A 12100-nucleotide genomic window follows, 5' to 3' on the forward strand; every position below is an offset into this window, starting at 1 on the left:
GGCTCCTCAGCAGAGACTTCAGAGGCATTAACAGTCTGCAGAGTCGACCGAAAATAATCTCACTCCAGCTTCATCCTGGCAACTTGAGGCTTTGCAATCTGAGGAGAGAGCTGGGGGGAGTCTGTAGGGCTTTCAGCTTTCATAGTCAGACCTCATCTATTTTGCTGCCCTGGTCCTCGTGAGCTGTGCTAGTACTGTCAACGGACAGACTTCTGAGGAGGGAAGAAGCAGGTGGAGTTGGTTTGTTTTATATTCTGGCACAAGAATATTACAAACTGGTGGAGCCGAGAAAGAAACCACCTAACATGTACCATCTTAGCTGGTTTCTTTTTTGTCTTCACTTTATATGATGAACGAGCATTACCTTTAATTTGGGTCAGTAGGTAATATCAAGTGATCCCTGTTGGCTCCGAGTGGGTTTAGACCTAGACTTTATAGACACAAAAGGGCTACTTCTTTTTTTTTTTTTTAATTTTTTATTGAAGTAGAGTTGAATTACAATGTTACGTTAACTACTGCTGTACGTCAAAGTGACTCAGTTATATATATATATAATGTTCTTTTTCATATTCTCTTCCATTATGGTTTATCACAGGATATTGAATATAGTTCCCTGTGCTGTACAGTAGAACCTTGTCGTTTATCCATCCTATATATACCAGTTTGCATCTGCTAATCCCAAACTCCCAATCCATCCCTCCCCCAACCCCCTCCCCCTTGGCAACCATCAGGCTATTCTCTTATGTCCATGATTCTGTTTCTGTTTCATAGATAGGTTCATTTGTGTCATATTTTAGATTCCACATACAAGTGATATCATGTGGTATTTGTCTTTCTCTTTCTGACTTCACTTAGTATGATGATCTCTAGTTGCATCCATGTTGCTGCAAATGGCATTATTTCATTCTTACTGCTGAGTAATATTCCATTGTATATATGTACCACATCTTCTTTATCCATTCATCTGTCAGTGGACATTTAGGTTGTTTCCATGTCTTGGCTATTGTGAATAGTGCTGCTTTGAACATAGGGGTGCATGTATCTTTTTGAATTATAGTTTTGTCTGGATATATGCCCAGGATTGGAATTGCTAGATCATATGGTAACTCTATTTTTAGTTTTCTGAGGAACCTCCATGCTGTTTTCCACAGTGGCTGCACCAATTTACATTCCAAAAGGGCTACTTCTAACTTTCCTTCTTGATTAAGTGTTTACTACCAGCAGAATTTTTAATTATGGTGATTAGCTAATAAAATACAGGGAGCCTCCCCTATGCTTAGTATTAGCTAGATTAGATTCTTTACCAAGAGATGCATTTCTAAATGAGACCTGCTTAGTCACTAATGAGCTATTATTCAAGGTGAATGCCCATCACTTCATAAATTCATCACATAAAAAAAAATGCCCACACTGAAATTTTTATAATAGCTTTACAGAGATACAATTCACATACCATGTAATTTACCCATTTAAAGTATACAGGCCAACAATTTTTAGTATATTAACAAAATTCTCTAACCATCATCACTGTCAGTTTTAGAGCATTTTCATCACCCCAAGAAGAAACCCCACACCCATTAGTAGTCAGTTCCCCTTCTCCCGTCCCCTAGCTCAACCCTGCCAATCTAATTTATGTTTCTATGGACTTGCTTAATTCTGGACACTCTATATAAATGGCCTCATGATATGTGAGCTTTTGTGTCTGGCTTCTTTCACTTAGCACAGGGCTGTCCAGGTTCATCCATGTCGTAGCACGTGTCAGTGCTTCATCCCTTTTTATTTGTGAATAACATTCCATTGTATGGATTTACCGTGCCTCAGTTGGACATTTGGGCTGTTTCCACTTTTTGTCTACTATATATATGCTACTATGAACACACGTATATGTGAGTCTTTATGTGAACATATATTTTCATTTCTTTTTCCACGGTGGTTTTTGAGTTGGGAAAAATCAAACACAATTAAATGTGGCTTTTTGTTTAAAACACAAGTGTCTAACTTGGAGCACAGAACATGAGGCCAGAGAAGCCTGAGATGTGGTCCTTCCCCTTCAGCGGCCTGCGGCCCAGCCCAGTGTGGAGGCCGGAGCGTCAGAGCTCAGTGCCTGTCCCCTGCCCTTCCCTTGCAGGGAGCTGCTGCGCTGCGAGGCCGCACTGGCCAGGCTGTACTGCCGCATGGCCCTGCTCAACATCTTCGCCCCCAAGCTGCCGCACCTGTTTACCCGCCTCTTCCACATCCCTGCCATCCGGGACATTACCCTGGAGCACCTGCAGCTGCTGTCCAATCAGCTCCTCGCTCCTCCCCTCCCAGGTAAACCTCGGCTTTGCCGCTGTCACTGCAGAAATTAGGCCCAGGATGGAATAGCCCTGAGGGTGAGCCGGGCGCCAAGCAGGAGCTGTGCTTAGTGTCCTTGTTCTCCACGTGAGCAGGGGGAGGAGTCCCAGCACAGGACCTTTAGACTTAGTGTAGATAAACTGCACGGAAGATTGCAGCTGTCTTTGCAGTACTTTCTCACTCTTTGAAAAATCTAAGTGTATTAGATGACATATTTAGTCATTAACCTATTAAGCATTCATTAAGCAAACTAATCGTGTATCAACGAAAATGAAGTCGTATTTATGAAATCTAGTCACTGTACTGTTGTCACAGACATTCTGTTTGACGTGTAAAGACAGGAGAACGTTCCTGCCATCAAACGCCACCAAAGAGACCTAATTGATTCATCGTGACCTCAAGCGGAGCTGTTTTAATGGGCCAGCCTGTGTGCATCTGCTCAACGTGGGGCCCTTGGAGTGTGGGCTGATGCTGTGTGTTTGCTCCCTTGGTGAATACTAAGTGATGACTCTGCCCTCAACCCGGTTGAAGACTGAAGGGCCCCTTCTGTCTTCCTCTGGAACCTTGGCCTCCAGCCTGCTTCCCTTGACCTCCTAGCTACTAAGATGGGAGCAGGAGTGAGAGGGCAGGTGGCATTCTAAGCATAAAGGACATCTCTCAAAGCCATTGGGTCCCAGCCAGTGCCTGTGTGAACTACATCTCCACAGGCCACTTAAGCACGTGGGGTCCACTGGCCCACCCCAAGAACTTAGAGGCTCCAAAACAGACCTGAAAAGCTTTAACGTGCTTGTGGAAGAAGCTTTGCCACAGTGACTAACACTTGCTTTATAAACTCCACTCTGAGCTACCCCAGTGGTTCCTTGGTGAAACTCCAGGTTGGCCAGGACAGCCGATAGGTCAGGCTCTGGGAACCCCTGAATCCAAGCAGCTCCACTTCTACCTGCTTAATAGACCTGGGCTTCAACTCAGGTTTTTATTTTAGGCAACTGTTTTGTAGCTTAAAAGAAAGCAAAAATTTAAAGACCACCAAACTCCTGAATCCCCCACCCCCTGCAGGATCTGATTGGTAACGTCTATTATCCAAGACGTATGTCCAAGCTAACCCATCCTGGTTTTCTGGACAGAATGCTCCTGGTTCGTTACTCAGGATCTGACAGCCCTTGGCTGCTGCTGTTCTTGTTGACTTGTGTTTTCTTTCCTGTCCCCAGACGGCACCGTCAGCTCCAGCTGCATCCTCCTGGCACAGTCCCTGCAGCACTGCATCCATTCCCAGAACTGCTCGGCCACGGACCTCTTCTACCAGGGCAGCTCCCAGACAGTGAGAGAGTGGCTCAACGTGGCCATCACTCGGACCCTGCACCAGGGTGAGGAGAGCCTGTTGGAGCTGACGAAACAGATCTGCTCTTTCCTGCAGGTAAAAGTCCAAAGTTCTGATGTTCCTAAAGTGGGGTTACAGGTTTCAATTGGAAATCTTATTGGCTGGCTGAAAATGACACTTTCTTCCCCAAGCCCCACTAGTCTGCTTTTCTTCGCAGCTCCCCTGCCTTGTCCCATCCGTAGTGTCCTTCCTCCCAGAGGGCTTTTTTGTCCTCCTGATCCTGTTACAGTGTATGCATTGGCTCTCCTTTGCCTGGGAGCTGGGAAAAGGAAATGCTCTCTTGTGTTTAACCCGTGGATTTCCCTGTTAAATGTCTCTGCAGACGGCACCAGAGCAGTTCCCCTCCGAAGAGTTTCCAATTTCCGAGTCCAAGGTCAACATGGACGTCAATTTCCCGGGGGCGGCTTTCGTCGTCGTATCTTGCAAAGAAAGTCAGTCTGGATTCCGCAAAGAGTAAGTTGCCCGTACTGCAGAAGATGGTGATGGGGAGAGAAAAGTAAGACAGATTCTGGTGCAATTTACAGAAGAAAAAAAACTCATTGCTTTTATTCTTTAATGCATACTGTACTTGAACATGATTTACAGTTTTTCCCTAATTTCCATGTTTTGGAAATTAGTCTATATAAAGAATGACCTTCTAAAATGTAATGGAGGTGACTTACGTGTGCCCAGTTCTCACCCCCCCTCTCACAACAAAGTGTTTGTTGATGTGGTTGGACTCTGCTGACACTCACCCCTCCTCCTCAGCTCCTCTCTGTACAAGGCGCCGTGGGCACGGGTGCTCGTGTACGGGCTGGGACACAAAGTGAAGCGAAATGGCCAGCTAAACCTCATCGAGGCCATCTGTTACCCGCGGGATGCGTCTCCAGCCAACACGGGGCTCACGCCGCCTCCCACCACCAACCAGTACCCTTCTGTGATCCTCTCCACAGACAAAGTCCACATCAAACTGGGTAAGTCTCCGAATTAGCTCACGGTAATAAGAACAGCTTGGAATTTGTGAAAATTGAAAGGATTTTCTACCGTGCTGTGTTCCAGTTTCCTATGGGTAAAGAATAGGACTGCTTGGGGCAGTGTATTTCAGAGACAGTGGATTAAAAGTTCTCCCTTTCCTGCCAGGGGAAGACCTGGCAGATGCTGCCCAGACTACAGTGGGGATTTCCTTTCCTTTCACAAGCGTGTGCTGTTCAGAATGATCTAAGCAGAGCAGTGCCATCATTTAGCTGTAATAATCCTGGCTGCCCTTCAAGTTCTCATTAAAACTGAATTCTCTCAGGTATAATGTGGCTCCCTGGGGCACGGGCCTCAGTGATCATCTGCTCCCCATGTCAATGGTAAACAAAGCCTGGTGGTGGCCAGGCTGGGAAGCCCAAGTGGTCTTGTCTCCCTGGCATCCTTTGTTAAGCCTCTGCAGATTTGGATTTAGATGAGGTCTCCATCTCCGTGAATCCAGAAGCTCTCGCTGACTGTCTGCTTTGTATACTGGGGCCAGCTGACTCTGTTTCTGAGTCAATACACAGAGGAAGGGAAACCTAGTCTCAGACTTGCACTGCACGTCCTTGGCCTGTTGGACAGGAGAAGATGGACACATGTTTGTTAGAGACAATTATAAAGATGTATTTGAACTTTCAGCCAAAATTGGGCCTTGGCTTCTGCACAGCTCCAATCCTGGAGACATTGCATCCTTAGGGAATAAAATGAAAGGACATTTCTTAAGGTATTTGGTCAATGCTAAACAAGTTTATGATCTCTTTTTATTGGGGTCTATTTTTTTCATTGTATTTTGCCTACACTGTTTTTAAAATTTATATTAAACACAGAAGATCTCTGTCTTACCTATCATTCCCCAAATAAACATTCACCCCAAAGTACAGGCCAGTCAACATGGTTCCTCCTGACCCGGCCAGAGACCCCTGGTACCCCAGCTTATGTCTGACCAGTGCTTGCGGAAGGGGTTGGGGTGCGGTGCAGGGCGTGACAGGGATCAGACCGTCAGGGTCTTTCTTCTCTCGTCGTAGGCAGCTTCGGTCAGATTCAGGCCATGACAATGACCGAAGGCAGTAAAAGAGAATTCTGGTAGTTCCTGAAGTCTGGGGACCCCCTTGCTGGTCCACTCTGTAAGTCTAAAATAAGCTGATGCTCCCATGGGATTGCAGCTGCACCAAAGGGCTGGTTATTTCTTTACCAGGCTGGGACCATTCCAGTGAAGCATCTTTTAAAGTCTGACTTACTATTTCCATGCCAGGTCATCAGGCTGGTTGGTATCTGACTGACTGGGAAATGTTTATCCTTCCCTGTCCCCACTGCTGCCCTTTGTCCCATTCTCACACCAGCAGGTGGACTCCTTGGAGGATGTCCTCCACTCCTCCTGCGCCTGCAGCTGACTCCGTCTGGAGTGTGGGGAGTGGCATTTCCTCTCGCCCCCAGTGCATGAGTGGACAGGCTTTCTGGCCCTGTTTCTCTGAGCACACCTGGCAGGTCTTTATCGCAAGCTTGTTTTGATTGGGTGCTACCAGTCATGAGCTTTCCTTCTGGGCACTTCTTCTAGGGGTGTCTCCCCCTCCCGGAGCCGTGCTGGTGTTACACTCTCTGCCCCCTGAGTTCCCACTGGCGATGGCCTTCGCAGAGCAGCTGCTGTCCTGGAAGTCGGAGGACGGCGAAGGGAGATCTGAAGACGAGCCTGACACCATCCCAACGTCCGTCCTCCTGCAAGTGGTGGAGCTGCTCGGTGAGGCCTCCCTTCCCTCAGGATCAGGCTGGTGGAGCTGGCTGGGTGCCTGGGGAAGTAGCTGGCCGGTGTGCCTGGGGTGGCCACAGTGGCCTGGGTGGCGACAGCTCTCATCAGCTTGCTGTCAGTTGGGCTTGGGGAATTGAGTGGAAAGTGTAGCCTAGACTTCCAAATCCATGATTTGCAGGGTATTTTCATTATTTTGAGGGGTGGCATCTAACCAGGAAAGTAAGATTAATTTTATCATACTTTACTTTAAAACACAAACATATGCCATTATTGTAACTTTGATTCTGTAACATTGTTCACTTCCATACCACCCTTCACCTTCAAACATTATGACCTCACAGCACCTGAAAGGTTACAGAGAGATGGCATTTTAGCAAAACTCATGGAATGGTAAACTTAAAAGAGTTGTGAACTTAGCATATAAATTTACCTCAAAATTTTTCTAAATATTGAGCTTAATTAATGATATGATATGTCTGCTTAAGTGGTTAGGGATAAAAATACTGATATCTGCAACTTATTTTGAAATAATCAAAAGCTGAGTCTATGGATGAATAGAGGGATAGATGGATGTGTAATAAAGCAAACACAGCTTTATTACACATGTAATAATGTTAATGGTAGAATCTAGGTGGTGAGCATCCAAATATTGACTGTATAAGGTGTTCAACTTTTTTATATTTTTGTATTTTTTCATAATAAAATGTTGGAGGGAAAAACATGTTGGCAAACTCAGGTGCCCTGAGGGGTCAGGGAGATGATGTAAGTGAGAGAAATTCGAGAGGAAAGTGGACCCAGGACCTCGAGGGAACTGGAGGGCACGTGTCCTGTGGGGCAGCCACTGAGCCCTGCCACTCATTTGCTGTATAAGAACGTGGCCCTAGCCCTGCCAGATACTGTCACTTTTTATTTCAAGAAAAGCCAGAAATCTAGATATTGATGTGAATTTCCCGGTTTCTAAATGTTGACAACTAATTCACATTCTTTAAAACACATTGGGCAGGGGGTTGGAAGAGGTGAGCAGGGAACCACTGGCTGTGGGAACAAGATGTATGTGGCCGGTCTCAGCTCTCGGGCCACCATTTGCAATTTTGGTGGTGATTTCTCTCCAAGGCTGTCGTCTTCCAAAAATGTCCAATGGCAGAGGAAGGACCACAGAGAAGGAAATAGGAGCACCTGAGGGCCTGGCCTCAGACCCCATTGGCCTTTGTTCCCTGTCAGTGGCTCCATGAGCACCATGTCCCGTGACAGCCATGAGTTCATTACCAATTAGAATTATCAAAACAGCATCACCCCTGAGAGTAGTCAGCCTAGTCCCCTCCTTCGTGGGTGCTGGGCCTAAGTGGGATTCTCGGTAAGTCAGCCAGACCTGGCCGTTGGGACTCCCTGTCCGCAATGTGACTGGGGATAGAAGACACGCATCTGGCTTGAAGGGGACCTTGGCACAGATGTGTGGCCCACGGTTGTTCTAGACAGTATTTCCTAGACTTCAGTCATTCTCATGCCACCTTTATGTGATTTCTGCCATGTCTGCGAATCATGCCTATCAACATTTATTGATTTTTTTTTTATGGCAATCAACTCCTTTCTCCTTTTTTTAAACTTATACTGAATTTTAAAGGAAACTTTATCTTGCTACTTGAAACAGAAAATTAGTATCCCTTGCCATAACTAGAAGATAACTATAAAAATAAAAAGTTAAGCAGTTACTGTTAAGAAATTCTGGCTAACTACTGTTCCCTGTGGAAGGCTCTGGGTCTCTGGGCTATTCTCCATTAAGAATATTCTAGCCCCAGAGTGAGGCTTTCTTGTTGACAAAATCAGGACTGAAAGAGGAGTTTAAAAGGAATCATTTTTCCGTGTGTATTTCTGAGCTATCTAATAAAATTGGATTGTATGCCCCCAGTAGTAAGCGTCCCATGGTTCAGGAAACGTTATGCTAGTGATTTGTCACCAACCTGCTTAATAACTTTATGAGAAAGAAAATAATGATTTCGGGGCCAGAGCTGCAGAAGCTGGCTCCATGCCGTCACCTGGCACAGGGGTGAAGGCCACCGGCTCTGGGGCCAGCCTGCCCGGCTCTGCCCTGTGAGACTGTGTGACCGTGTGGCAGCCGTGTGAGTCCTTCAGCTCTTTGAGCCTCTGTTTCTTCATCTGTGAGATGGGGATGAAGGATGTAATGTTTGTTTCACGTGGTCGCTGTGAGGGCTGACTCCAATAAAGTGCCTTAGAACAGTGCCTGGCACATAGTAAGCTCTGTATAGGTGATTTTTTTTTTTTTGCTTTCATTCGCCTCAGGAAACTTCCTGTGGACCACGGACATGGCGGCCTGCGTGAAAGAGCTGGTGTTCCACCTCCTGGCAGAGCTCCTGCGCACAGTGCACAGCCTGGAGCAGAGGAAGCACCCTGCCGGCCTGTCCTCATCCATCGCCCTCCAGCTGAACCCCTGCCTGGCCATGCTGATGGCCCTGCAGTCGGAGCTCCACAAGCTGTACGACGAGGAGACGCAGAGCTGGGTCTCGGGCAGCACGTGCGGAGGCTCGGGGACCGTGGCGGCCACCGACCAGGGCAGGTTCTCTACGTATTTCCACGCGCTCATGGAAGGGTGCCTGGCGGTGGCCGAGGTGACCCTGCCTACCAACATGAGCGTCACTGCCAGCGGGGTGACCTCGGCGACCGCCCCAAACCTCAGCGACTCGTCGTCCTCCTCGTCGTCCTCCCCAGGACAGACGCCGCAGAGCCCCAGCCTCCTGTCCAAGAGGAAGAAAGTCAAGATGAAGCGGGAAAAGGCCTCCTCCTCCGGGAAGCGCCAGTCCTCGCGCTCGGTGGACTCGGACCCCGCCGTGCTGAGCATCGGGGGTGGCAAGCCCGAAGACATGCTGTGGTTCCATCGCGCCCTGACCTTGCTCATCATCCTCCGGCACCTCACCAGGAAGGACCCGCAGGGGCTGGGTGTGACGAGCGACGCCATCGCCGATGCCTGCCAGGCCCTGGTGGGTCCCACCGCCCATAGCCGCTTGCTGGTGATCTCTGGCATCCCCACCCACCTGGACGAGGGCATCGTCAGAGGCGCTATCCGCAAGGCCTGCAACGCCCACGGCGGGGTCTTCAAAGACGAGATCTACATCCCCCTGCAGGACGAAGACCCCAAGAAGCCAAAAGACAAGGCCGAGGGCGGTGATGGGAAAGCCGAGCCAGAGAAGACCCTTGGCTTCCCCAGCACAGACAGCTTGGAGGTCAGCACGTCCCGCAGCCCGACCCCCGCCATGAGCATCAGCGCATCCGCCTCCACCAGCCAGGCCTCCATCTGCAGCTCCCAGGGCATCTTGCAGACGGTCAGCGACGCCTCCGCGGAACCGCTGCCCTCGGGCCTCGAGCTGCCCATCCCTGCGGGCTTATTGGAGCCCCACGTAGTGTCCAGCCAGGAGAGCCTGGACGTTTCCCTATGCAGCACCGGCAGCCTGGGCAGCCTCGGGAGCCTGGGGGAGCCAGTGGACAACGCAGAAATGGCCTCAGTGTCAGACATGGGCTCCATGTACACAGTCACGTCCCTGGACAACCAGCCCCTCGCAGCACGCCCCATCAAAGGCTTCGCGGTCGTGGAGGTAAGCACCTCATGCCTTGGCAAGCACTCAAATCATGAGCGGTTAGAATCCCCCAGGCCTCTTTAAGCCTTCCAATATTATTTCCAAGGGACTAACTAATAGGTGACATTGGGGCACTTAGCGGGCTCCCTGAGGCAGCTCTTGGAAACAGTAGTGATTCATCATGTTGATTATCTGTATTTGAGGTCCCATCTCTGAGTGTGATAGCAAGTCTGATGTCAGGAAGTAAATACAGTTCATTGCGGAGTGTGGGAGGGGCTCCAGGGGCTGACCTTTCCTGATGGGTGGGCGTCATCGAGTGTTTTCCAACTCAGGCCCCAGTGGCCTCTTTTTGAGTGGCTTTGGGTTGTTTTAACCATTGCCATTGGCAGGAGGGATCCCCACTGAGCAGGGTGAGAACAGACTTGCCGTTCTGTTCTGAGTGATTCTGAGTTTCAGATGCTGCGTGTGTTGCCAGATTACATTTCCACTTCAAGATCCCATGTGTTTCCTGGGCCTCCTTGTTTAGAAATCCTGCATCCTGTGTCTTCCTGCCCCTGTGTAACGGGAGTCGGGTGCAGAGTAAAAACCATCCTCTCCCTTATTAGATATGGAGGGGAAGGCGCTAGGAGGAGAACTTGCACCCCCTTGCTCCCCACCCCACGGGCTCTGACAGGAGAGCTCAAAGATCCAGGGGTTGGCTTCCTCCCAGAATCTGTCCACCTTCTCCCTGGGGATTTTCTCAGAGCCAAGCGTGGACTTTAACCCCCTGGGCATCTGTGTAGAGCCACAGACCTGACCGGGGTTTAGCAACAGAGAAGTCCAGTTGAGTTGTTCTCCTGCAAGTTACCACTGTTGGCACATAAGAGAGACTTTGCCGGGAAGGCCAGCTCACCCAAGTCAGGCCGCGCTCACAACGCTGAAGACAAGTAGAGGGTTTCAGGCACAGACGGGAGGGAAAGAAAGTTCATACAGCTAGCTGAACGACTGGTCTCTCCACTCAAATCCTTACCCTTTTCCTTGTTCACACAGATTAGATCCCGAGCCAAAATCGAGAAAATCCGAGCAAGTTTATTTAACAATAATGACTTGATTGGTTTGTCAAGTTTGGATGGTGAAGATGAATTGATGGAAATGTCAACGGAAGAGATCCTCACTGTGTCTGTAGTAAATCAGAGTTTGTTTGATACGCAGGGGAGCCCAGGGTTAGAAGATTATTTCAATGATAAGTCAATTAAAGGTAGGTTATAGATTTTCTTTTAATTAATAGACTTTTTTTTTAGAAATTTTAAATTTATAGAAAAAAAACTGAGCAAAAATCATACCCCTCTTGGGAATTCCCTGGTGGTCCAGTGGTTAGGACTCAGTGCTTTCACTGCCACGGGCCTGGGTTCGATCCCTGGCCAGGGAACTAAGATCCCGCAAGCCACGCAGCGCAGCCAAAAAAAAAAAAAAATCATACCCCTCTCCATGTCCTGTTTTCCCTATTTTTAACATCTTACCTTAAAGGGGAGCTCTGGGGGTCAAAGATTTAAGAAGTGATTCAGGGAATGTTGGGGAGATGGTTCACTGCTTGGTTAACAGAAGGTGCCTTGTGTACATGATGTGAAGAGAACACTCCTGCCCCCCAGGAGAGCTGTCAGGGCTCTGAAGGCCAGCGGGCAGGCCCTGCCACAGGCAGCCGAGGGACCACCAGGAAATGCTATGCCACAGCCTTGAATGTGGGCTTGCATTCAAGTGCTTTTTTCCTTTTGTCTAGTCAGGCTTCCCCTTGTTTGAGTTCAAGTGTATTTATTTTGTTCTGTCCTCTAGAGCTAGAATGTACCATGTACGTTGCTGGTAATCATTTAGTCAATATGCTCGAGGACAGCTAACGCCTCGCCCTTTAAAATGAATTCTTGGGGAAGAAACGGTTCCAGTTCCTTTTTCAGAAAGTCCCACTTTGTCATTCTGGTGGCTCTTATGTGGGGGGACCCTACCCTGTCTGGCTTCCCCACTTCTTCTGTTCAGCCAGGACCCGGGCTCTATCGAGGCCCCGCAGAGCTGGATCTAGCAGATCCTGAGGCC

The 12100-nt window shown here is 48.6% G+C and overlaps 1 protein-coding gene across 5 annotated transcripts in view; it reads left to right on the forward strand.

Annotated features, from left to right (window-relative positions):
- Positions 1 to 12100, forward strand: part of HECTD4 (HECT domain E3 ubiquitin protein ligase 4) — a 196340-nt gene that overhangs the window by 163711 nt on the left and 20529 nt on the right. For all 5 annotated transcript variants that reach the window (XM_059895298.1, XM_059895299.1, XM_059895301.1 and 2 more), the window contains exons 56-62: positions 2129 to 2310; positions 3543 to 3748; positions 4035 to 4165; positions 4460 to 4665; positions 6261 to 6440; positions 8748 to 10054; positions 11066 to 11273. In XM_059895298.1, coding sequence (XP_059751281.1) covers positions 2129 to 2310; positions 3543 to 3748; positions 4035 to 4165; positions 4460 to 4665; positions 6261 to 6440; positions 8748 to 10054; positions 11066 to 11273 — 2420 coding nt within the window. The remainder of the gene's footprint in view (positions 1 to 2128; positions 2311 to 3542; positions 3749 to 4034; positions 4166 to 4459; positions 4666 to 6260; positions 6441 to 8747; positions 10055 to 11065; positions 11274 to 12100) is intronic.

This window comes from Balaenoptera ricei, chromosome 14 (genome assembly GCF_028023285.1).
Source record: "Balaenoptera ricei isolate mBalRic1 chromosome 14, mBalRic1.hap2, whole genome shotgun sequence".
NCBI lineage: Eukaryota > Metazoa > Chordata > Mammalia > Artiodactyla > Balaenopteridae > Balaenoptera > Balaenoptera ricei.